The 26838-nt window shown below is 43.7% G+C and overlaps 1 protein-coding gene and 1 long non-coding RNA gene across 9 annotated transcripts in view; one reads left to right on the top strand and one right to left on the bottom strand.

Annotated features, from left to right (window-relative positions):
- The window catches only part of LOC311595912, a 43886-nt gene extending 32180 nt beyond the window's left edge, over positions 1-11706 (top strand). The window contains exon 3 of the long non-coding RNA XR_014778613.1: positions 11489-11706. This is a non-coding gene — a long non-coding RNA (uncharacterized lncRNA). The remainder of the gene's footprint in view (positions 1-11488) is intronic.
- NR5A2 (nuclear receptor subfamily 5 group A member 2) overlaps positions 1-26838 on the bottom strand; it is a 119567-nt gene that overhangs the window by 14827 nt on the left and 77902 nt on the right. For all 8 annotated transcript variants that reach the window (XM_084778820.1, XM_084778822.1, XM_084778823.1 and 5 more), the window contains one exon: positions 24227-24374. In XM_084778820.1, coding sequence (XP_084634946.1) covers positions 24227-24374 — 148 coding nt within the window. The remainder of the gene's footprint in view (positions 1-24226; positions 24375-26838) is intronic.

Raw genomic sequence — 26838 nt, 5'->3', positions numbered from 1 at the left:
GAGGATGATGATGATAATAATAATAAAAATAAAACACATTAATTTAAGAATTTGACTAGGTGATAGGATAACATTTGTGTGAATGCAACTAAAGAAATGTTGACATAAGCATCTTTTGTTTTTTTTTTTTCCTTAAAGGAAGCAAACTCAAATGCTGTGTGACTAGTAAAAGAAACTGTAGCCGCAGCTGCCTTGATGCATGTTAGTTCTACACAGCCAGGTTCCCTTCCTTCTTTCTCTATGAAGTCACTCATTCACTATTGCCTGATTCTTAATATACTCACAACACAATTTCTGCTTAAGACATCCTTCCACGCTATCTATCTACAAAGCCTGCTGAATACCTACTGCTTCATATATGTGTGTACACACACACACACACACACACACACACACACACACACAGCCAGCAACCTCTCAGGCAGGGAGCCAGGTGGGTGGGTGGCATACCCGCTGTCATCCTGGATTTCCCCAACAGTGTGACCCTGCAGAGCTCACAATGGCCAGCTTGGAAAGCCCCTGCTGCCTATAACATCCTGCCCCTTTCCTGCTGGAGGCTGCACCCTCTGACCTCGGGCATGGAGGCGGTGAAGCCAGAGCAAGCACTCTCCCTCTACTCGCTGGGGACTGACCCCTGAGGCTGGCTGTACTTTTACTGAAAGCCTAAGTGCTATCTGGAAAGCATCAGCTGCAATCACAGTGACTCTGTAATCGTCTGAAAGGTGCCTATACACCTCTCAGGTTATAGTTAAGAGAACCATCTTGAAAGCAGGTTTTTTAAGCAGGGGGAGGAGTGTTGGTGAGATGGCTCAGTGGTTAGCAGCATTGATGGCTCTCCCCGAGTTCCCCAGCACCTACACCAAGCGGCTCACTGATGCCTGCCACCCCAACTCTGGGAAATCTGATACTCTCTCCTGGCCTCCAGGGGAACCCCGACACACATGAGACGCGTATAAAGAGATGCACAAATACAAATAAATTATAGGATTTTTAAACACAGTTTTAGCTAACAGACTCACGGTAGGCCAGGTGGAGTGGCATGCTTCTGTAATCCTAAAGGGAAAAAAATAGGGGTGTGTGTACATGTGCTCACCTGCTGTTGTGAGGTTGTATATAGGGTCCAGGCCCAGCACGGAGAAGGGGAGGGACAATTTAACCTTGTTGGTGTCATTAATGCCTAACTAATTTGGTCAATGAAGAACTTCTTCGCAGAAAAGAGTGTAAAAGAAGAGTGGGGAAGCCTGTTGCTGGCTTCCCAGGCTCCACAGTTGGAACTAGCGTGGGCTAACTTCAAGGAGTCTTTCCACAAGCCCTGGAGAATATCAAGGACTCATTGAAGAGCTTCCAGTGGGAAAGCATTCTATGGTACTGTTAGAATGTCGAGAGGAGTTCCCTTCAAGGTTGCCAAATACAAGTAGCCAAAACACTATGAATGTAACAGTTATGGAATTCCTGATTGTTTTGTGGCTCTTCTTGTTGCAGGTAGTTTGTTGTATGTATGTGTAATAATATAAATGTATATGTAAAAAAAAAAGAATGTCAAGGGGTGGGGGTGGGGCTGGAGAGATGGCTCAGCTGTTAAAGGCTAGGCTCAAAACTAAAAATTTAAGAATGTAAAAAAATTTCAGTTGTTTAGCACACACATGCACACAGAGAGAGAGAGAGAGAGACAGAGAGAGAGGAGAGAGAGAGAGAGAGAGAGAGAGAGAGAGATACACATAGAAAGAGAAAAAGACAGGGGGAGGGGGAGGGAGAGGGAGAGAGAGATGAGAGAGAGATACACATAGAAAGAGAAAAAGAGAGAGGGGGAGTGGGAGAGGAAGAGAGAGAGAGAGAGAGAGAGAGAGAGAGAGAGAGAGAGACAGAGACAGAGACAGAGACAGAGACACAGACACGAATACCCCCAGCAGCTGGGAACACTGTGAGAAGTCCATTGCTGACCTATTCCTCTCACCCCCTCAAGACAAAACAGAAATCAAACCATTTGTTTAGATTCATCAATATTTCAAAATGGCCTTTTGGGGGAGATTGATCTAGTCCTCAAGATTTTAGCTTGTATCTCAGGGTATTTGTTTTTAAATGTTGCTGAGAGATTTCCAAAAGTATTTTATAGATTCTAAAAATTCTTAAGGCACAGATTTTTGCCTTCTCTCTAAACATATAACTCCTCAAGATCAAGATAGGCTGGGTTGGACTTGCATGGTCATCACACAGATGCAAATCACACCTGTGGACTGTTAGGAAGTGCCGGTGAATTCAGCAAACCTCCAGGCTTGGGAGCATCCACTGCACATGCTTTGAGGTGGGGAATTCTCTGGGTCTTAATTCTCATGGACCAGAATCAGGAACTGCTTTGCAGTCTGGTCTGTGTGCTGCCCAAATCAAAGCTGCAGTGCTGGAGGGGCCCTTTGACAGCCCCCAGGGGACCTACTTGGGTATTTTATTCTCTAGCTGTCTTGATTAGCATGTACTATCTGGTAGCTAAATGTGATCTCAAAGACAATAAATGTATTTACAGCTTTTAAACCACACACCTTTCAACATGCAGTCTGAAAGAGAATGAAACTTTGGGTAATACCTGGACAATAGGGCCTGGAGAGATGGCTCAGAAGTGAAGAGCTAACTGTTCTTCCAGAAAACTCAGGTTCAATTCCCAGCACCCACATGGCAGCTCACAACTATAACTCCAGTTCCAGGGGATCTAATGCCCTAACACAGACATACATGCAGGCAAAACACCAGTGAACGAATGAAAACACACACACACACACACACCCTGGACAATATCAGCCTTGGTACTTCTCTGAGGAGGACCACTACTTGCCTGGGAGTCGAACATGTTAATAGTGCGCCATTACAAACCTAGTGCTTCCTGCTGCCCTGAAGACAATTACAAATAAGAACACCTGGCAACTGACCTTCATGCTCATTATCAAAGGATGTTTTCCTTTGATAAAATGATTGAATCTCTATCCAAACCCTTTCAGAAGTCTATGCTTTTATTTAGAACACCACCATAGTATATATATTATCTATAATGGCATATGATATATAGTATAATATATACGTGAAAGCCATATTTATAAAAACTGAAATGCTTACAATTTTCTATCTAAGTTGATTTTTTTTTCTCATTCAATCTGGAAAGAAAAATAGTAGTGCACAACCTTCTCCCATTGGTGAGGATCTAACAAGGTACGCTCTTGAAGCATGGGGCTTGTGACTTGATGTACACAGTAATGAAAGCTCGCTATTGATTTTCCTGTAGCTGCTTGTAACTATTATAGTTGATACATCAATAGAAAAGGAAAGCACAATGTTTCACAGGAGGCAGAAAATCACAGAATACATGCTGCTCTGACAGTAAATCATGACATAATCCTAAGAATTGATAGATGGTTCCTGCTAACTTGAAACCCGGGGCTTTCTCTGAAAAGACCGTCCTATTATCGCCCGATACTTCCTACCAGACTGACTGCCCAGAATGGCGCGAAAGGACACAAGACAATGTTTCATCTCCCGAAGCCTTTTTCTTTTCCTCGGGCCGGTGGGGTGGGCTGAGTGAGACCCAGCCTGCTGGTGAGCAGATGTGGGGCCATTTTTCTCTCTCAGTTCCTAGAACAGAGATGCTGTGGACTAATTTCTCCAAGAAAGCTCTGAGAATAATTTCTGAGAACAGCTAACAGTATTGAGAACAAGCAGAGCTTTGGTTCATCCCCAGTTCTCAACGGAAGTGGATAAAACAGATCCCAGAACAGATCCCAGAACAGAAAAGTTGTGCGTTCTTGGCTTCTGCCTTCAAAAAAAGTACCAAGCATTGCGGTTCTTAGTATAACCACACACGGGGGAAGGAGACTGCTTGGCGCATGAAGGAGGCCTGTATTCTCTAACAAGAGTCTTTAAATGGGTGTGATATTTGTGATCCTCTCTCCTACCTCCCACCCATCACTACCAAACCTCCCCTCCCCCCCTTTATATACACAACATCTTAATGTTAAAACATCCAGACCTACACTGTAGCTTTAGTGGTTAAGCCATCTTACTTTGCATCTTGTAAACCAGCCCATTAATTACTAGAGCTCTGAGCATTGCTTGAAGCTCTCCCATCACGTGTATTAATTATTTAACAAGGAGTCATATTTTTAAGTGGTGCTGATAACCATCTGAGATGCCTGACTGTGATAGCATGGGCATTAAATATGGATGACACTCACTGCACTCTAAGACATGCTTGTCTCTACACTGGGTTGATGCCATAAAACCGGAACGGGGATCGTCTCCCCATTAGGTCCATGTACACGTGTCTATACCGTCTACCAGGGATCCATCAAGGGAGGCAGAAGAGGATCTGGTCTCTTATCTTACAACTTAGCTTTGGTTGTTTTTCTTTACCAGTCTCAAGATTGATGAACTGGAAAGGGTGGTGAGGAGGTGGGGTGGGAGAAAGAGAAAGATGGGACGGGGGAGATGCTATGGCTTCTACTGAACCATTCTCTCACCATCCATAGGCTGTTTTACCTCCTACTATGTACTCAGTTTGGGCATTATCAGACAAATGACAGAAACATTCATAGAACAACTTTGATAGAGCAATCATTACATGGTACTAAACGGGGAAAAATAAAAAACAAAGCTTCTAGGAGGAAATCAAGCAGGTTCTGTGAAGAGTCACTCTGTAGACCCCAAGCGACGGTCATGCACTCATAGTGTGAAAATGCAGGCTGAGGCCCCACAGGCAGGGTCTTCCGTACTGAGCTGCAAGGCCAGTGCTGTGCTGAGCAACACGAAACAGTCCATGAGGAGCTCCTGGATGTGTCATCTTGGCATGTGACGTGAGTAACTGTGCTATTGCTTTGCTGAGAGCTGCCAGAGTGCTCTTCTTAGGGACCTTTCTTCCCTCTTCTACTGTACTTTGGTGTATGTTGAGGGTGAATGCGCAGATGTGACAAACGGGTGTTTTCAAGTTGCTATGAGTCAGTGGCACACTGGGTCACAAGAATAATAGAAAGGCTCTTTTTTATACTTTAAATTTTTTAATTGCTATATTTTCCGGCACATAAGACGACCCCGAACTTGAACTTTTTCAGTTAAAATATAGTTTGGAATATACTTACTGTATAAGACTGCCACTCTTCCAATGCACACCCTGTGCAGCAGATTCAGGGTGCAAACTCTTTAACTGGAAAAGTTAAAGTTGGGGATCATCTTATACACCAGAAAATATGATATATATTTTTCTCTGATATAAGAGCCATACCATAGTCAGAGGTCTCCAGATATCCAATCCTGAAGACATAGCTCATCACTGATCCTTAGATAGGGAAGACTCACTGATATCCTATCCATGGCAGCATGAGACCCCCCCATTCATCTATAATCCTTCCTAATATAGGCTGGAAACATAAAGCACTGAAAAGTGCAGCTATAGACAAGAAGATGATGGAAGAGGAGAGGATGGAAAATACCCAGCGGGCATGAACCTGGTCACTTTATGTCCAGAGATCAATTTTCACTTTGCTTTTGTAATTATTCACTGAGTAAGTAAAACATACGAAGGGAAATAATCTTAACAACTAGAATTTTATTGGGAAGATTTTGTTTTTTTTTTTTGTTGTTGTTTTTGAGCAGGGCCCCCACCACGTAACCCAGGGTGACCTGGAGCTCAAAATCTTGCTGCCTGAGCCTTCTGAACACTGATATCCCAGGGATACCATGCCTGGCTTGTGCTTTGAAAAAAAAATGTCTTTCACAGCTTGAAATCTCAATTATTATTTTGATTCAGATATTGCTCCCAATGTATCTCCATTTCTTTTCTTTATAGTAGCATTTCTCTCTTGATTTTTGAGATTCTTTTGACTATTAATTACTAGTTACCTGATTTTAAAAAATGATTTAGTTATTTACATATCTTGTGTATATGAGTGCTCTATTTGCATGTATACTTGTGTGACAGAAGAGGGCATCAGATCTCATTATAGATGGTCGTGAGCCATCATGTGGTTGTTGGGAATTGAACTCAGGACCTCTGGAAGAGCAGCCGGTGTTCTTAACCACTGAGCCATCTCTCCAGTCCCCACCCCCGTTTTTGTTTTTGTAGCCAATGAAATCCATATTTACCCACTCAGTTACCTACTCTGCATGCATTAGCTGCTTTAACGTCTTACCACAGTTTAAAAACAACAACTTTGCCTTTTATAAGGTTGCTTTAGAACAAGCAACTCTCTTAGAAAGATTTAGTGTTAGTTATCTCTCTCTCTCTCTCTCTCTCTCTCTCTCTCTCTCTCTCTCTCTCTCTGTGTGTGTGTGTGTGTGCACGTGTGTGCATATGAGTATGGGCACCTTGGAGGCCAGAGGCTGGAGCTATAGATGGCTGTGAGCAGCACAGTGTGGGTGCAGGAAACAGAACTCGGTCCCCAGCAGGAGCAGTAGGTGATCTGAAACATGGAGCCATCTCACTAACCCCAAGCAGTGTTCAAATAAGTTTTCTGAGGACTGAGACTATTCTGAGAGATTTGTTGACTAATTCTGAGATCTAGCCGCTGCTGGCCCTCTAGCTTAGAACTAACATCACCAGAGACCTGGAGAGTGGCCACCTTTGTGATTTGCACATGGCACCCTTCAACATTTACTTCCAACTTAATTTTATTTTATGTTTGGTGACCACAAATATCCTTTCTTGTTAACTGAATAAGATTTCCCACATGCCAGAGGTAGCCCGAGAAAGGTCCTCAGCTCACTAAAGCCATGGATGGCTTTTTTTTTTTTTTTTTTTTTTTAATGCCGGCTATTAAAATCACAGCTGTTATCTCAGTGAAAAACAAACAATCCTGCAAGTGCCGCCACAGCTAAGTAACCAGAGTAGCAGGCTCCGTTGCTATTCTTTCTGTTTGGAGTGTGAGTCGAGTCAGATTCACTTAGGAGAATCTTTACAAACCAATGGAAAAGGCAAAGATGGCTCACTGGCAGCATGCAGATGTATCACGGTGATAGAGTGCTTTACCAGATATGCATGAAGGCCTGGGCTAGATTCCACTACTCGTGTGTGTGTGTGTGTGTGTGTGTGTGTGTGTGTGTGTGTGAGAGAGAGAGAGAGAGAGAGAGAGAGAGAGAGAGAGAGAGAGAGAGGGAGGGAGGGAGGGAAGACAATTTATAGGAGTTGGTTCTCTCCATCATGCGTGTCCAGGCTTTGAACTCATGTCTTCTGGCTTGGCAGTAGGCATCCTTATTGGCTGATCCATCTCAGTCACCAAAACACTTTTATAAACGTTTTGAAAAATAAAATTATACTTGGCAGCACATCTCTGGTAAATACGGATAACTTATTTAGTGTAATTATGCCAAAACTCCCTCTTTTGAAGGTTAAGAGTGTGGTGCTTAAATGTTTGAAAGCAAAGGTGGCCATTTGTGTGGTGACCTGAGACCGCACTTCCTCGGTTGCCTTTGCTGTCAGGGACGATGAAGCACTTAGGAAGCTACAAAGGTGGGTCTGCCTTGCTTTTCAGAAGGATGCTCAAAATTACATTTTCTGTAGACTTTTGGTTTAAGTGTCAGCAGATACTAAGGGAAGGCATTTATGTAGTTTAGTGTATTTCTCACACAGTAAGTGGATACCTGCTTCAGGCTCCCCTGAGAAGCTATTAAAAATATGGACATTACAAGGCACATTCTAGTTTAGTTCTGGGCATTAGTAACAAAGCCCTTCACCTTCCACTGATTCCCGAGGAGCAAAAACATTTAGGAGAACTGTCGGGGCACTGGATATTGGAGAATTCATGGTAGATCACAGAAACTCAGATTCCTGGGCCCCACCCATTGACATTCCTATTTAGTGGGCCCAGGCAAAGTCCTGGGAATCTGGACTTCTCCTGAAGACTGGTAAGGCCACCATGGGCATGCCCCTGGACAATGGTGTGAGAGATCAACATGCTAGTTGTAGCAACAGGAATTTCTCAAGTCACGGGGATATGAAAGGCACAGCATTTCTAGAAGGCAGAAAGGATAGAAAGCAAGACTGGGCAGGAGTTCCTCAAATGTCGGGGTTCCCGGGGACAGTGTGCTGAAAAGAGGGCAATAGCATACGTGTGGAAGGACAGACTGGAAGATGGCTTGCCAAAGCACAGAGCAGCCCTTCTCTGTAGGAGCCGCACAGGCTCAGACACACATGGGCACACAAGTGAGAGTGTAGAAAACTCATGAAACCCACAAACGTAACAGCATACACTCACTGGACTGAATCAATGCTACTTTTCTGGTTTATATCCCAAAGTAAGGAGGACATTTTGCTTGAGAAAATGGAAGATAGTATGTAGGTCCTCCCATAGGAGTGGTTTTGTTTGTTTTTTCTCTCCTGACTTCCAAATCTCTAATGATTTCAAATTTAAAAGTTGAAAAGAGACTGAATGAGACACAAGCACACAGAGCTGCCAGGGGGGCTGCGCACCACTGAATCACTAGAAATCATACTACGTCGGCTCGGCAGAGCGGGAAATCGCACTGTTAACTTTAAAAAGATGATACAGCCTTCTTCACGTCAGACAAAGGAGTTTTTAAGGACAGAGCATTAAAAAGAGAACAAGAAGATGTTGGGATGGGAAACGTGATGGGACAGAGCTGACAGGAGTTGGGGCGTGCGATCAAAACATATTGTATTAGTGTATGAAATTAAATGATAAACTATTGTGTAGGGCTAGAGAGATGACTCACCCAGTGAGGGCATGAACTGTCTGTCCTTGCAGTTCCCAGTATCCACATCAGGTGGCTCTTAACCGCCTACAAATCCAGCCTCACAGGCATCTAAGCCTGTCTTTCTTAGGCACAGGCACTCATATGCATATACCTCCAGTGCTTGCATGCGTGCATGTGTGCACGTGTGCACACACATTAAAAAAAAAACCTTACACAGAGCTTTTATTTTGTAACAGTAAGAGTCTACAAAAAATGCATCAAAATGATCAGAATAAAACTTGACACTTGACAAATATATTGTATTACAGGAGCCAAACTTCCAAATTAACTAAATACCACATTACAAAAGAAGTCACAGTGACATGCAGCTCATAATTCACATTCCAGAAATGAAAGCACTTCTGGCCAAACTCGCATTTGTTTGGGAATTTGAAAGCCCACTGATAGACCATTGACTTTTAAAAGCGTGATATAACAGACTAGAGATATTAAATACATGGCGGTGAATATAGGGCCACTCAGGCTCCGCCCCACACATGGCTCTGACAGAGATGCTTATGTGAGTGGCGCCCCCTAGAGTTCTGAAGAATGACAAACATGACCTTCCAGACTCCCTGGAAACCATGGTCCCTGCAGATAGAACCAATGGCTGTGCCAAGTGAATGTTCAACTCAAGATTCTAGACTAAGAACAAACTAACAAAGAGGGGAATAAACGAAATAGAAGGCAAAGAAAAACATAGCTGTTTATCCTCAAAGTCAACAATATATTTTCTTCTTTCCTTCTTACATAAACAAAAATTCTTACTATTTCTGAGACTTTGGGATTACCTTTATGAGAGGTAGAACTGTTATAAGAGCTCCAAGTTCAAATCATCAACAGAGTAATAACTGGAAGTAATACAGGAAAAAGACAAATATGTATTCATTTTCAGACTGTTATGTTTATGTAAGTCCAAATTAAACTACAGAGAAGTAGTTTCAAACAATAAGGGAATCTCGTAGTTTACTAGACATCCATTCACTTAAAGACAGTCAGCACACGGATATCAACTATGGGAAGTTGCCAAGGGAAAGGGTTACAGTATAATAGCAAACTATACAAAGTAGCTAGAAAAGCATGAGGAACAGACAGTGCAGGGCTTCGCTGAGGGCTATAGATGCCCTTCCACCAACCAAAGCAAGGATAAAACCATGTATGTGTTCATGAATAGAAGGACTGAGTTCTGTGAGGCAAATAACACTTCCCTGACCAATCCCCAAACACGCCTCAGCTCCAACCAAAATTCCCACCTTGGTGGCTTGTGGAATGACAACTCAAACTTGCAGTGTATGTGGAAGAGCAAAAGCCTGAGGACAATTACAGCTAAGTTGAGGAAGACAGACAAACAAACAAACAAACAACAACAACAAAACCCCAAAGGAAAATAAGAAGGATCAAAACACATGAGATTTGTTTTGAAATAACAAAAAAGATCAATGACATAAAATGAAAAATTCAAAAAGAGACCCAGTATGTGCACGAACACACAAACATACATGTACATATATGCACACAATTTTGAATATTTGAAGGATACAGCATTAAAAATAAGAAAGTAATTTATTTGTAAGTAGTATTGGGGCAATTAAGTATGTAAAGAAAACTAAAACAAAATCTCATGCACTATACAAAAAAAAATAATCTGAGCATTGTAAAGGTCTAAATATGAAGATATATTTTCCCCATTTTGACTGTAGTGTTTGTATCAGTCCAAAGTAAACTACAGGAAATTCATTTCAAATGACGGCGAATGCTCTTTTACTTAAAACACTTAGGTACATGGTTATTAACTAATTAGAAGAAATCATGGAAAAGGACTGTGTTATAATAAAAAGTATACACTCACACACACTCTTGAAAGGTTGAGAAGGATTTCCTAAAGAAGATAAAGACAGCAAAAGTCACACAGGAAAACGCTGATAACTATGGCCACTTCTGTGGAAGAAAAAGAATCTACCTGTCCATCTACTGTAGAGGGGAGGGCTCTGTGACCTAGCAAGGAAAGCACATTTCCTAGTGGGCTAATGGCATGAGCAGGAAGTTCAGAAAAACCGGTAGAAAGTAGTTCAAAGACACTGATAACCACAAGTACGAATCCTCCATAATGACAGCTTATACCAATAAACTGCAATAAATGATGGTGCTGAGTATGATAGAGAGCAATAGGAGCTCTTGTTTACATCCATTAGAATTTGGTACAGCCAAACCGTATAGAAGCCTGAGTTAGAAATTTCTATCAATGAAAATAATTATCCAATAATCTATTGGGCTAAAATATGGAGAAGAATGATCCCTTACATTTTGTAAATGTCCGTGAGTAGGAGAAAGGACCACTAACTTGTGCTCGCCACGTAAATGAATAACGGGGTGGCAATGGCGGTGACCCAGGTTTCCTGAGAATTCCAAAGGTTCTCAAATCAAAACAGAAATCTGGGAAATAGACCCTGGAGCAACGAGGGGGCAAACCAAGATGTTTTTAAATGCTAAAAGCTGTCTTCTTTTGTAAGACAAGAATAAGCTGCTGCAGCTACCTCATTGAGAAAGGAATTTCCTTGAAGTTATAATTAGAAATGATACTGTTACAGTACCCAGGGGCCCCAGGTCCGCCGATACGCGCTGCCCTGGCCACGCGCCAGCACATGTGGTTATTCCATTTATCCCAGAATTCCTGCGGCCAACAACAACAGGTTATTTTATCTTAATTTTTAGGAGAAATCACTAATTACTGAAACGCTTTCCTGGCTTTCTTTTTGTTTTCTAGTTTTTCAAGCTTTTTGATCAAGAACAACCCATGTTTTTAGATCCTCATCCCTTGGGGGAAGCCAGAACCGTCTGTGAATCCAGGCTGTGACCACTGACACTTCCACTCACCAGAAAGACCTGTTGGGTTGGGAGCCTGGTTACTGGCCGCATCTTCACATTTAAAAAAATCTGGACAGAGAAAGCTGGCTGGCATAAAACATCTATACCTGTAATTTCTATGGTGCTCTGACTTTGTTTGCAGTGATCAAACTAGGAACGCCATTTCCCAGACAGGGAAACAGGAGCAACACTGGCTGAAATCTGCCGAGTTGCAGCAGGGTATAGGTAAAGGCAAGCAGCCAGCCATTTAACAAGGTAGGGTCCAGCTTCAGCTTCTGCTTTCAAGGGAGGTCTACAAGGACTTAATTTCTTCCAGGCTCCTGACTGGTCTACTTAGAATGCGTTACCGTTGTCGTAACTGACAAATGTGGAGACTGCCTTGTAGTTTCCATAATTAATTAACCAGAAAAACAGCGGGGAGTTGTGCAGAGATCTGGCCTTTGGTGTCTAAAGTGTGCAGCCCTCTGCTCCTTACTACATGGGTGCTTTTTATGTGGTTGGACCTCCCTGATCTCAGGGAAAGATAGCATAAGGACAGCACATGAACCACATCTTAACTTGCAGAGGTGCTCAGAAACAATGCATGCAAATTACGCTGTGCACAGATGACAGGGAGATGGGCAATCATAAATGAATATGCCAACTAAGCAAGCATTGCTTTCTAGTATGAGTAGCACTCCACAGAATGAGCACAGAGCTGGCACTCCAGCTGCGGGGCACATGAAACTATTACAAATGAAAATGATCAATGGAGCGCTGTCAAAGAAGCAACACAAAATCAGAGGGAGAAAAGGGTGAAGGATGAACCTTACACCCACACCCGAGGAAGTGGTCCCTCAGGAAGACCCACAGTGGGTGTCACAGGCCAGGATAAACAGCCCCTCATCCATGTGCCCAAGGTATTTGGTTTCTAGATGGTAGGATCAACCAGGATCTTAGATTTTGAAGTTCATGTCTTTGACCATAAAAACGTCTCATTTTACACACAAGTTTCCTTATTGATTTAATGATTAGCGAGTGGAGTTTAGGAGTGGAGATTAGGAGTTATATATAATCAGTGGGCTGAGATTATAGAGATGTGCCACTATGCCTGGTTTTACAAATTCATGTTTTGCTACCTATTCATTACTCTCTGACTCTTCTTGGTCCCTTGAATTTGAGGCTAGCAATATGAGTAAAGAGGAAGAGACTGACATTATTATTGGACAGTTACTGCACATAGTACTGAGGGGACGGTGTTGGGAGAATATCTTGTGTCTGTGTGGGAAAGGAGGCTCCCACTAGTTCTCTGAGAAGCAACTGTCCTTGTCCTGTAATTGAGTCATGCCAAAGGCAGCAATGTACCACCAAAAGTTGTTCTGTATGTTCCTCCAATTTCTCAGATAAGAGCCAGGAGGATCAGGACATCCTGGGATACATGAGCTCTTGTTTGAGAAAAACAAGGCAAAATAAAACAAAAAATGGTTAATTTTTAAAAAGTGGTTAAATTAAAATATAAAAAGAGCCGGGCTGGAGAGATGGCTCAATCATTAACAACACTGGCTGCTCTACCAGAGGACCCGGGTTCAATTCCCAGCACTCACATGGCAGTTCACAACTGTCTGGAACTCCAGATCAAGAGGATCTGGCACCTCACACAAACATACATGCAGGCAAAACACTAATGCATATAATATAAAAATAAATTATTTTAAAAATAATGAGACTATATAAATACAAAACACAGGGGGAAAGATGGAAAGAATATACTAACATAAGAATTATTTTCTCTTAGGATAAATATTGGAAAGAAGGCCTGATTTCAGATGAACTATTAGTGCTTCTACATATAAACAACATAGGACAAAATGACGCACAACTGAAACGCAGTCATTCACTCTTGATTAGTCTGAACTGCCTAGCTTTGAGCTCAACACTGTCACTCTGGCTTATATAGAAGGCACACAGCTTCTCACAGCCTCAGCCAAGCTAGGGAAATCCAAGTGAGAATGAAAACAAGAGAGCTGATGATGTCTTACAAAGATCAAGCACCCAGACTATTTATCGGCACCACAGACTATACAGTCCTAATATAACAAGCAATAGTGCCATGGGATGTAGGCTGGGACGTGCATTCTGTCCTTTTCTGAGAAGGTTTACCCAACACAATGATGATAGCAAATCGTGGTACGTGCCTACCCCCCATTACATAAATAAAACGTGATCTAGGGTCAACACAAGAGCACCACTCCCCTGACTGCTGGGGTCCATTTGTGTGCCTTTCCTAAGGTGGAGTTTGCTTCCAATCCTGACTCTACATACATGGGTTCAGGCCACCTAGTCTCTGTCAGCCTCAATTTTCTTTTCCCCGGTAGTAGCATCACAGGGTTGTCATGTTAGAGGTTCTAAGCTGCTGTTCTAGAACTCCACCTTCCTAGAGCCAAGGCAGAAAATGTTCAAGCTGTGGGTGGCTCAGGGACTGGGAACCTCTAATGAACTCCTGGGGGCAGCCCCTCTCAGTTTCCTCAACCAGAGAGTTGACAAAGAGAGGATGGCTGGAGGCATGGCATGGGGTGGGGTGGGGTGGGGCATGCCTTGGCCCAGTGGGGGAAATGACCAGAAATAGGAAAAGGCAAGTGAGCAGAGCAGATGACACCAGCACAGACTCTGAACTATTTGCTTGGTCCACCATGCCTTATTTGGAAGACTATCCTTAAAGATCTGAAGAGCAGCTCTGTGTGGAAACGGCTTTCTCTAGCAAGTCCATATGCTGCCCTTCACATCCTTTGCTGCCTAACAGGACTTTAGTATTTTAAAACGATGACGTGTCTCTTACTTCATTCTTGCCTCCTGGGTTGTATGGGTCGGTTTGGAATTTACCCCCTTTATCCAAACACTGTCAGGGCACACGTTTGGACTCTCCTATCGGTAAACCAAGAGGAAGCTTCAATCAATATCTCAGAGGTGAGCCACTGGTTTGTCCCGTTCTAGGCCTAAGGTGCTTGGGGCCAGAGCTCACTGGTGTGCTGGATCTGGGCTGACCCTGATGCCCACTAACCACTCCCTGGCCAGGACTATAGTCTACACTTCCTCTGAGATGTGACCAGAGCAGATGGTATCATGGAGTGAGGCATGGCAGCAGAGCAAGGCCCTGTCTCAACTCACTCTGCCAAGTCTCTGAAAAGCCATCTCACTAAATAGCAGTCGTTAGCAAAATGACAGTATCGCATTAACAACTAAACTATAATGGATATTTTTAAGCATAATATACTCAGAAATATGCTGAAATGAATGCTATTTGGGGCAGTTATACTCTTGTGCGAACCGATAACAAATGGTAATCACTTCCTCAGTGGCGGTAAATACATATTGATTAAGTTCAAACTTAGAACTCTAAAATGAATTATATCTGCTCATAGCTAAACTGCTTTGCTCACTGAGAGGGAAAACAAACAAACAAACAAACAAAAAACCCCAACACACAACACCTATTATACTGCATTTAATTAAGGCAAGCATCAGCGTTATGTAGTACCATTATCTGCTGCTGCCAAATCTCTGCGGTATAAATATTGAACCATGGCATCTCCTGAATACTAATCAATCCGTTCTGAATTTCAAATGATTACATAAATTTCAGGACGTGCTTATTTGCTGGCATTCCCTCAGCTGCAGATACCTCAGCAGGGCGATAGGATGAAGAGATACACGGCCACTTGACAAGTGTCTAGTGAGTGTTTTACTAAATTAGAATGTCATAGATGAAAAGGTAAAAAAAAGAACAAAAACCGGAGCCTGCATGCTAATTGTATGGCGAACCCTGAGACATTTCCTTTGCTTCTCTGCCTTCCTGAGGAACAATCTAACCAATGCCTGTGGGGCAAGACGTTAGCTGGGTGGACTCAGTGCGACTCAGTGGACTGTGTGGATGGATTTAGAAGAAGGTCTTGATACAGCAGACACCATGCCAGCCCTCCAAAAAAGCTGAGGCCTACTGGAGAATGGGAGGATTGAAAGACCTTTTAACAGGTTTCACTGAACCATGTAGCTTATCTAGATATTCAGCCGTAAGCTGCCATGCATCAACAGTCATTTTTAAAAATGTGTGTGTGTGTGTGTGTGTGTGTGAGAGAGAGAGAGAGAGAGAGAGAGACAGACAGACAGACAGACAGACAGACAGACAGACAGAGACAGAGACAGAGACAGAGAGTGTGTGTCTGTGTGTGTTTATGAGAGACACACACACAGACACACACACATAGACACACACACACAGACACACACACACACACACACAGAGAGAGAGAGAGAGAGAGAGAGAGAGAGAGAGAGAGAGAGAGAGAGAGAGTGTGTGTGTGTGTGTTGGTTCTCTCATTCCACAATGGGGTCCTGGGGTTCAAACTCAGGCTTGATGGCAGATACCTTTACCTGCTGAGCCATCCTGCCAGCCACCCTTTGAACAGCAAACCCTCAACAAAGAATGAGAACAGGACTAATCCTGCCCTTTCTGGATCCACCTTCCAGCAAATGGTCTCCTTGGTGTCCCCGTCCTTGCATTTATAAAGAACAGGAATCATTCCTTTTCCCTTAGAACTGCAAACACAGAGCTTAACGATCAGGGTCAAATTCCTCAGCTGGATGGATCTGGAAGCCTCTTTTACCAACTGGATTTAGTATCTCAATAAAAAAAAGGGGGGGGGTTGTGGGGTTTGTTCTTTGCTTCTGTTGCTCTCCTTAGGTATGATGGGGGCACTTAGCTTCATGGCAGCAAAGAAACAATCCCCCCCCAAGCCCCTGAAAATATGGGGCCTCTTCTAGAAGGTTCACAAGCAAAGTCTACCCTTTCTCTTTGTAACCCCTGGGTCATTTCCTTCTCCAGAGATATGTTAAAGATGCCTGGAGGCTGCTCCTAATGAGTGTTGAGGGAAGGAACCCCAAGACAACGCTGTGGATCCTACAGTCTCCCCTGGGGCCTTGCAACTCAGGAAGAACAGGCATGAGCAAGTCTTGAACACAGCCCAGGCCAGAACAGTGCTTTCTTTCCCAAGCAGACAGAAAGCGATGCCTGCCACTCTTTCCTCTCTGCAGGGGAAAGCCCTCTTCCTGATTTACACACCTATACCTCGCTGTCATCTGGACTTGAATAGCACACGGAGTTGCAACTGAAGCCACCAGTGTGTGCCTGACACAGCCCTAGAGGAGCCCTATCCTAGGAGCCAGCCACTGAGCAGACAGGATGCAGGTGCCGTGGGCAGTCAAGTCTGTCTCCTCATGCAAGAGCTGTTGCAGCCTTCGAAGTGACTTCACAAATAGTTTCTCTATTGGCGCTACAGAGGAGTAATAGCTTAAACACAGGTACCACGGACAAGCAGAAAGGAGCTCGGATTTATGGGCCCTGGTTTCTTGCATGTGAATTGACAGGAACCATTTTAAGGCCCTGCTGGGTCTGACTGAGTTGGGAAGTTAATAGTTCTGTCGCCTGTTTATGAAGTCTTCCCTCCTCAAGTGAAATACACATCCTCGGCAGTGACACACGCTCCCCTAGGCAGGTTGTATGGGGCCCTCTGAGTCTTGCACACTCAAAGGCCCTGACTGGCTTGGGCTCAAGAGGCCAGCACCTGCCTGTCGCTGTGATTCACTGCCTGTGGAAAGCTCTCATGGGTCCCTTCCCTGGGACCTGTTATCAAGAGGATACATGTTGCTTTGAGACAAGGGAAAGTGAGTCAAGCTCAAGATCTTTATCAAAGGAGAAGCATCAGTGGAGAAATAGGAGGGACTACACACACACACACACACACACACACACACACACACACACACACACACACCGAACAGAAGCATGTTACATGGTCATTGAAGACAGATTCCATAGGGCCAGTCACCTCCCGATTCCTCCCAAAGGGTTTCATCCATCTGGATCTTAGTGGGGTGTGTGTGTGTGTGTGTGTAAGTAACAGGGGCTGTACTTTGTGGGGTGATGAGAGACAGGCTTTTCTCCATGGCACTGGCTGTTCTAGAATTCACTATGTAGACCAGCCTGGCCTTAAACTCAGAGATCCTCCTGCGTCTCTCTCTGTGCCCCCAAGAGCTGGAACTAAAGGCAGGCTCCACTGTGCCAGGCAACTTGTTCTAGCTTGGGTTGTTACTGAAAATTAGGCTCAGTATTTCCTGAATGCTGGGCAAGTCATGTACCATAAAGCTTTATTCCTGACACTTTGTTGGTTTTACTATTATTGTTGTTGCTGCCATTGTTAATTTTGGGATGCAGTCTCATGTATCTCAACCTTCTCGGGAACTCACTATGTAGTTCAGGATGACTTTGAACTTCTGATCCTCCTGCCTCTACTTCCATAGCACTGGGATTGTAAGCATGCATCACCATGGCCAGTTTATGCTATGCTGGGGCTCAAATACACTCAGCACCCTAGGTAAGTACGCTACCAGCTCTGCTATATTCCTGGGCCTTAAAAAAGATAGAAACAGAATCTCATTAACTTGCTCAGACTCGCTTTGAACTTAGCTTACAGGCCAGGTACGCCATGAACTTGTGATCTACCTGCCTCAGCCTCCTGAGTAGCTAGCTGGCTGGGCTAAGGCCCTGGAACATGCCTGGCTTACAATAGGATTTTTACAACCAGTTATGAACAAAAGCAGAGTATGGCCACTAAATTGGTTTTGTTAAAACAAGTAGCAGGGCAGTGATGACTCACAGTTAGTCCCAGCACTCAGGATGCAGGCAGATGTGTCTTCAATGACCATATAACATGCTGTTGACGTTGTATAGTAAATACAGTCATACAGTAGTTACTGTCTCAACAGTGTGTTTTGGTCTTTAAAAACAAAACCGGGGAGCCGGGCATGGTGACATACACCTTTAATTTCAGGACTCAGGGAGGCAGAGGCAAGCAGATCACTCTGAGTTCCAGGCCATCCTGGTCTACAAAGCGAGTGCAGGCCAGCCAGGGCTACACAGAGAAACCCTGTCTTGAAAAACAAACAAAACAAAGGCCCCTTTCTCCAGCAAAGAAGACATTAAGAAAGCTGGATGTGCCTTGAGACAGGCAGATCTCTAAGTTCAAGGCCAGTTTGGTCTATATAATACATTCCAGGAGAGCCAGAGCTAAATAGTAAGACATGGTCTAAAAAACAAACAAACAAAACCCCAAAACTAAAACAGAACAAAAGATACTAAATTGTGGACCCACGTGAAGACATTTCCTATTACTGTCACTGAAGGCGAGTGCTAAAGAACTCTCTTCTATCCCTCATTGTGTGGTATCTCACTCTCCTAGCAATGTTGATAGAGTCCTCGTAGGATTTTCTTAAAGGAAAAGGACTCTCTTTAATCTCCCTTGTCCTTATAATAACTGTTTATAATGTAAAGACCTATCTTCATTTTGTAAAAGAAAACATGTCGAACCCTCTACTATCTACTCATAGGATCAACCTTCCATGCTATCTTTCTCCAAATCTTGTGCTTGTGTTTTTTTTTTAACTACTATCTCATTTCCTATTGCATTTTTTTCAAATGCAGAGATTGAGAGGAAAGGCAATAAATATTTATTAAAAACCCATATCTGTCAGGTAAAATACAAGAAGCCAAACATTCACCATGCATGCGCCATTACAGCATGCTGACTGGGTAGACAGAAGGTCCGGGCGTCACCATACAGCCGTCTTTGTCTGTTCCAGTCAGGGGCTGTGCAAAGGAGCCACAGCCGACAAGGTAAAAAATGCTCTCTGCTCAGCCTTACAGTGCAATGCCTCTTTACGGTTTTAAAGGCCCTTCAACATTGTAAGGTTCATTTCTGATCACGTCACACCACTACCATTTATCCTCTGATACAGCAGAGAGTGTTTGGATCCGGGGAGGGCTCTTTTGGGATAAAGGAGCTATGTTTCGACATTGTGGTTGAAGCAAACCACTCTACAGTAAACATGGGCCTCCCCTTTGCACCTCCACATCGATGTTCCAGAGAGGACTCTGGAGTAGACAGGAGAAGGCAGCTAATGTAAGGGAGCCTCTCTATATGGACCATTTGCGTCATTTCCTGAGACAGCCAGAACCATCTTGCCTAGGGCTGTCACCTCCATTGTGGTGACTCTCAGGTTGTGTGGTGTATAATCAGGTGCCGTAGTCGATGTTGGGAATTTGAGATGAAGCAAAAGGCTAGAATGGATGAATAAAGGCAGGACAGTCTCCATCTGTCTTACTGGATACGGGATTCCATCAGCATCGGGGGTGAGCTGCACGAGATTCCTTTACTACTGTTTCCTAACTAGGCCTGAAAATCGATTCCATCTACTTGGAACAGAAGTCCACCTACTGCCTGATTTTAGTCACTAATATTCCTTTTACATCTTTGTAACTTAGCTGTCCCAGAGAGCTTACCAATGGCATCTCCTCTCATAAGCCTGGAGAATGAAGCTGGTAGAAGACATAGTTGAATCTCGGAGGCTTGTTTGAAATGCAGCCTTTTGGCTAAATGACTTTTCTATGACTCATTACAATTACTTTGGCAAAGGCTTTGAGTTTACAACAAAGTCTGTCTATCAACTCATGTATTTTATCAGTAAACCTTTTGGTTACTGTGTACCTGGTGACGTGCTTGAAGCCACTCACAGAGCTGGATTCCTTTGCACAGAAGCAACTGAAAAGGAGGCCCGTCCCTTTGCGGGCCACTCGACACTTAGAGACTTGCAATAATGATCAGCCACTGCTTAGACTGGGCTAGCTCCACTCAAAGAAAATAACTGCATCAATGAAGTAAATAAATATGAAAGGACTTTAAAAACTAGTGTCTGACCAGAGAAGAGGGCAGTTTACAACCAACCAGGGGTGTTCAGGGAGAGGAGATATGGCAAGTTTCCAGGGCTTTCTTTTCCACCTGGGATAGAATAAAGTCCCAGTGGAATCCAAACACCCTGTCTCATAGCCCAAGTAGCATCGTAGCTGGAACAATGTAGGGACTTACTGCCCCGGGCACTGAACCCACATTAGTACTCCTCATGGACTCAAACATGAGTGGCATTACTCAGGGTTCATAAGAGGCAACCAACTGCTCTCTGGGTCTGCCCTCTTTTTCAGGAGGTTACAGTCTGTGGGAATCTCACTCATCTACACGGTGACCATAATGGTAGTGAGGGCATTAGCACCTACACTTCTTCCTCTGTAAAATTTACTTCTACACTGTTCCTTGTTAAAAAAAAAAAAAAAAAAGAGTGAGAGTATAAACCAGGAAATAAATGTTAAAAGAACTAGCCAACCAGGGACATCTCTTTTCTGTCAGAATCAATGGGCATGAGTCACATTATATTAGGCAACAAAACAATAATTTGGTAATTTATCATAATTATCATAAATACATCTATCTATCTATCTATCTACCTACCTACCTACCTACCTACCTATTTGTCAATTTATCCCAGGCTAACATTGATAAGCAGTTGATGATGACCTTGAGCTGCTGATTCTCCTGTCTTCCTAATTCTGGGATTACAGGTGTGTTTTTGTTTTGTTTTGTTTGTTTGTTTGCCATAACCAGTTCATATGGTACTGAAGATCCAACCTAGGATCTTGGGCATGCTAGACAAGCACTCAACCAAACTGCACCCTGAATCCCAATTTAGCAGAATTTAAGGAACACATTACAACTAGTAGAAAATGATCCTCAGGGCATACTATAGGTCACAGACAAAGAGATATTGAAAGACTTGGTAGTTTTCAGTTTTACTTCCTTTCTTGACCAGTTAAACCAACAGACGTCTATTCATGGATTTGATCGGTAGCCCTAAAAGCTTTTAGTAGAGTGTACTCTTTATTTTCCTGCTGTCCTTCAGTGAGTGACTAGCTTACCTGCTTTGACTAAACTTGTCAACTACTATACAGTTTGTTGACCTCTTCTTGTTTCCTGACTCTCCTCTCCTTCAGACCCCCTTGTGAAAGGAAAATCACTTCTGTCCATGCTGTTAACACAAAGTCATATGACCACAAGTGGGCCAGCCTGCTTTCACACTTCTGCCCTTGCTGTGATTCCCAGGTACCTACAGAATAAGTCACGGCACCTCCTTCTGTCCCAGTGTATCCCCAGTGCTACCTTGGAGTTGTTGGATGGACCAAGGCCAGGCAGGCTCTTGCCTACCTTCCGGTCTGTGTCCTGCTTCACCTCCCCATCCCTCCAGCTCAACTTGCCCTAATTTTTGCCTTTAAACTTATGCACTGACTGCTCTTTTGGCTCAAAATGCTGTACCTACATGAGACCATGCTCCATCTTTTCTCACGTGGAAGTGAGGCTACAACCACAACTGCCTGTCAACACAGCCTCCTGCCTTCACCCACCCTACCACAGCCTCAGTTTGGCATCATGAGAGAGGGGCTAAGCAGGCCTAGGATCTGAATGCATTTGGTTCAGGTACAGAAGACCCAAGGTTCCTGAGGGTTTAAGGATTGAGCACCTGGCATAGGCAACAGACTGTGGGTTCAAGATGGCGCTATACTGTGTTCCATCTCAGCCACAGATGAAACGGTTATATGGGATCTAAAGTTCATTGGCTACATAGCTCACTAGGGCGGAGGCGAAAAAGAAATTGATTATGCATTGTTTGCATTGACGAAGTTAATGAAGAGAGTTTTCTATTCATAAATTGGAAAGCACCTGAATTTTACTACTGATTACAATTTTACTACTTCTTTAAAATTCTTGACCTAACCTCATTTTACTTGGGATCAAGAGCCCTTACTTTCCTTTGTTCCTCAAACAGTAGGCAGACAAGATTTCAACAGATGAATCAGGCTGGCTCTGCTTCCTGAGCAGCCGCTGAACAAGGAAGTGTGTGATGGGGGCTCCTGATAAATACGCTTGTTCAGAAAATCATTTCTAAGGATCAAAGGTCAAAGGTGGTTAAGATCCACCTGTCTCCTGAGGACTGGCAGAGAGTGTCATAATTTGGACAACAATGAAGGCAAGATAAAAGGAGTGAAAACTAGGGCTGGCTGAGATGGCTCAGTGGTTAAGAGGACTTGTTTCTTTCTCAGGGGACCTTGGTTCAATTCCCAGCACCCACATGGCTGCTCACAACCACCTGTACCCCCAGTTCCAGGGAGTTGGATGCCCTCTTCTGACAGCTCTGGACACCAGCTGTGCGCATGGTGCATATAAACAGACTCAGGCAGAACACCCACAGACCATATAAGATAAAATAAGCAAATAAAAAAAGTCTTTGATTCCCGAAAACTAAAGATAATTCATGCTTAACATGTGCTTCCTCACATGTAGTATCGCTCTACTCATTTCAAAATACAACTAGGATGAAATCTTGGTGTTTCAGGTCCGCATGCGCCAGTAAATTTCTCACATACACCAAGCCAGAATAATTGGAGGGGGTCACAGCAAGCAGGCCTGTGCTATTTACGCCTGGCAATCCACGCACTGTTCTTGCATAATAGACACAGGCTTCCTTGAACGGAACTTAGGTGTTTGTTGTGTTTAATAGAGAACCCACTCAGGGCCCATGCCCGGCACTGTAAACCTTTGAACACTTGTTCCCTCTGTAAAACACTGTTGTCCTTTTTTTTTTTTAAATTTACACTGACGTTTCTTTTTGCTGTTTTCATCATACTTTCCAAAATACGAAAACTCTTTCATTCTTAACACTGACTACATGAGGAAAGTTATGTCTGGTCCTAAGACTTCAAGCCATCCCCTTATTATTAGCAACAGTTCTGTGGTGCTGTCAGGAGGAATTCTGAAACCGAGAGGCCCAAATTTGGAGGTCAGACACATCTGGTTCACTTTGCAGTTTGTTTTCTTGTTTTCTTTCTTTGGCTATGAATTCACAGCTATCTTATAAGTGAAGAGTAAAGAAAAAAACATATGTTGGTAAATCTGATTTCCCTCATTATTTTCGTTCAAGGGAAGTTGCCTCCCTCAGCCTTCTGCCAATGAGGAATGGATGGACTTGGCAAAAAGTTTATTTAAGTTGGCTTTGTTAAGCCAACAAAATACAGAAATCAGGTAAGGGACAGGCAGAAAAATCTGTTCCTTTGAAGTCAATAAAAATCCATCTCCTTAATCCTTTTTTTATTCCAAGCAGAGGTGATTTTTCTCAACTGGCTCACTGAGAACCTTGATTTAGCTAATCTATCTTGCTTAGTTATCTTTCTACTCCAAACCCTCGCTAAGGAAGCATCGTTCCTCTTGACAACCGCCATCCTTTAAACGTGCAGAGTGGCGCGTCTCCTTATAAACATTCTCCAGCTAACCCTAATAGAGGTTTACAAAGCAGGCTTTTAATTACCACCCCCATCTTAGAAGGACAAAAGCAGCGGACAAATATGAATGGCAGAAAGATGGCTCTTACCTGGCAAAGCGAATCTCTCCTGTGTCTCCATGGTGCCCTCTGCCCTTGCTACTGGTCCATTGCTCACCAGCCCATTGGGGAGGAGACAACAGGCCTCCAAAATCTGCTACACCCAACCCATCTGCTAAAGGGCTAAGAATCACACCACCGGGATACAGGGAAAGCAGGTTCACATCTAAAGACTTCTCTATGAGGAAGGAAATTCGTCATCTTTGTAACATCGAGACACTCACTTGGTGTTAGCTGTTTGAAAATAAGGTCTGGCTGAAGGGGCCATGAGAAAAACAACTTCACTTACCTAAGCTGAACAGCACGAGGAACTTCAGACACACAAACTCTCGTTGGTCAAATTGTAGTGAACGGAGTCTCACCGCCAGTTCCTGGGCGTGGCATATGAGGTTGTGGAGCGTGCTTCCGGCTTGTGAGGCTATGGTGGAGTAGTCCAGCTGCAACACAGAATCATAGCTATGACAACCGACAGGACCAGCAGTACAAGGATCCCTGGCGCTTACTAAGAATTGTGGGTAAATGAGGCTGCAGCATAGATTTCTAACACAGAGGCCACAGGCCAGTCTGAGGGAGGCAGTTCCTCAATTGAGGTTCCATTTCTTACGGATGACAAAGTTGACAACAACTTGAGCAGTACAACAAAGGAGAGCTTTGCTCTTTGAAAGTGGTTTGAGATACCTCCTGTAAAATGTCTCGCAATTACTCTGGTAAAAACCCAATCATGTCCAGGACTTTCAAAGCAACCAGTTTTTGTTGCCTACACTTTACATATACACCTGTACCTGCTTTTCTGCAGTGAAAAATATTTTCAAGCAAGGTATTTATTTTTAATTCTGAAGAATAAGTTGAAAAGAAAAAAAAAATGCTACCCACAAAAAATGAGCCCACATAATAATTCTCCATGTACACAATAACATAAGCCGATATATGAGGAAAATATATGGCTGAGATACATCTTAACTAGCATCGTGAGACATCTTAATATAATCATGGTTCAAGACTGTTTGCTCACGGATGATTAAATTATTGAAGTGTGGTGCCTAAAGGACTCTTAAGTAAGAGACTTGCTACGTAGCCCAGGCTAGCCTCAAACTCATCGCCTCTCCTGCTTCAGCCTTCCCAGTGTCACTATATTCCATTCTAAAGCCCCTCCTTAGAGGCTGACGTGAGGCTGTTAGTTTGAGATGATTACATCAGATTCCACGGAATTGATTTCCACCTCCCCCCTTGACACATGTCCTAATTTTTATGCAGAATAATTTCTTGGTCTGAAAAACAAACCTCAAAAGTCTTATTTCCATTTTCATTTTGTAGCACGCACTGAGAGGCACCCATCTTTATTATTCATGGGGACCTAAGACGTTCAATTTATAACAACAACAACAACAACGAGTTAAGATGTTAGGGTGGCTGACCATGGCCCGACTGGGTTTGCTCCTGAGTTCACAGCAAGGGAAGACACACTGGGTACCTAGCACTCCCGGCCTTGTTTTTCTGGAGAATTCTCAAGCAACCAGACGCTCTTTTAGGTGCATTTAATTTTTGCAGGAGCAGCAAATCTGTCTGGGAGGCAAGTCCTCATCTGCCACTCACCCAGAGCAGACTGTATTAAATTTTTATATTTATTGACATTTCATTACCATAATTGACTGCACTTGCTTCGCTAGGAGAAGGAACTGGGCCGCCTCCTACGCATGAGAACTCGTCCCTTGAGTCGAATTTGCAATTGAAAACAAGGCAGAATGGATTTTTTTTTATTGTGTAAATATGATGAGTTGAATTTTCAGCTTTAACTAGAGAATACTGGGTATAAGGAAACCTTTCTCAAGAGTGGGAAAATTATGAATCAGTAGAAAGATGACCTGCCCCCCTCCCCAAGGTGTCAGTCAGTTTATGGAGAGTCAACTACGCATGAAAAAGCCACCATTGAAGGGCAGTCCAGCCAGGCTCCTGCTTCAAGCCCTGTGCTGCCCTGCCTCTCTGCATCTATCCCTGGGCTGGCACCAGCCCTTGCAATTCAATGGTCAAGCCTTCTATGCAGTCTTTTGGATTCTGTTTCAAGAATGTGTGGAAGGGTCAGCCTGCTGGAAACTCGAACCCTGGGGCGGGAGATGAGCAAGGTGAACTGTGCAGAACTCAGCAGGGGCACTTCAGGCTTGCAGTGTGACATCCAGCCAGCATTTGGCCACTTTTCTTAAAGGGAGGGGGGGGTGCACAACTTTATCTATCCAGCAAATTCTTACTTCAAAGGGTAGGTGTGCTGACACAGATGCTTGTAACCCCATCACTCACACCCTAGGAGAGGAAAGGGCTTATTTGGCTTAGCCAAGGCATGAACTTAAGCAGAGACCATGGAGGGACAGTGCAAGTGGCTCACTCAGCTTGTTCATACAACCTAGGTCCACCTGGTCAAGGGTGGCACTGGCCACAGTGAGCCGGGCTCTGCCGTGTCAATCAGTTATCAACAAAGTGGTCCAGAGACTCAGCCAGAGGCCAACCCAATGGAAGCAACTTCTCAGTTGCTGCTCCCTTTCTTAGAGGTAGGTCTAGTGTGTGCTGAACTAATCTGCACAATTGGGGAGGCAGAGATAGGTGGCTTGCCACAAGCTTGGGGTCAGCCTGCACTATACACTAAGTTCTGGGCCAACCGAGCAGACTTAGTGTGACTGTAAATCTCAACAGTCAAACAAAAATAAAATGTCATTACATTTGCTGTCGTAGCATAACACAGGTTGAGCATCCTAAGTACAGACTAAGTCTGGTGGTTCGGAGCCTTAAGTCTCAGCAAACATTTAAAGTCTGAGGTAGAAGAACAGTCATAGTTCAAGGGCCGTGTTGGCTACTTAACAAAGTTGAGACCGGTCTGTGCTCCATGAGACGCTGGCTCAAAAACTAGAAACA

Source organism: Acomys minous (genome assembly GCF_964271855.1).
Source record: "Acomys minous genome assembly, chromosome: 1".
Classification (NCBI taxonomy): Eukaryota; Metazoa; Chordata; class Mammalia; order Rodentia; family Muridae; genus Acomys; species Acomys minous.
This window is presented reverse-complemented; position numbering and strand designations above follow the sequence as displayed.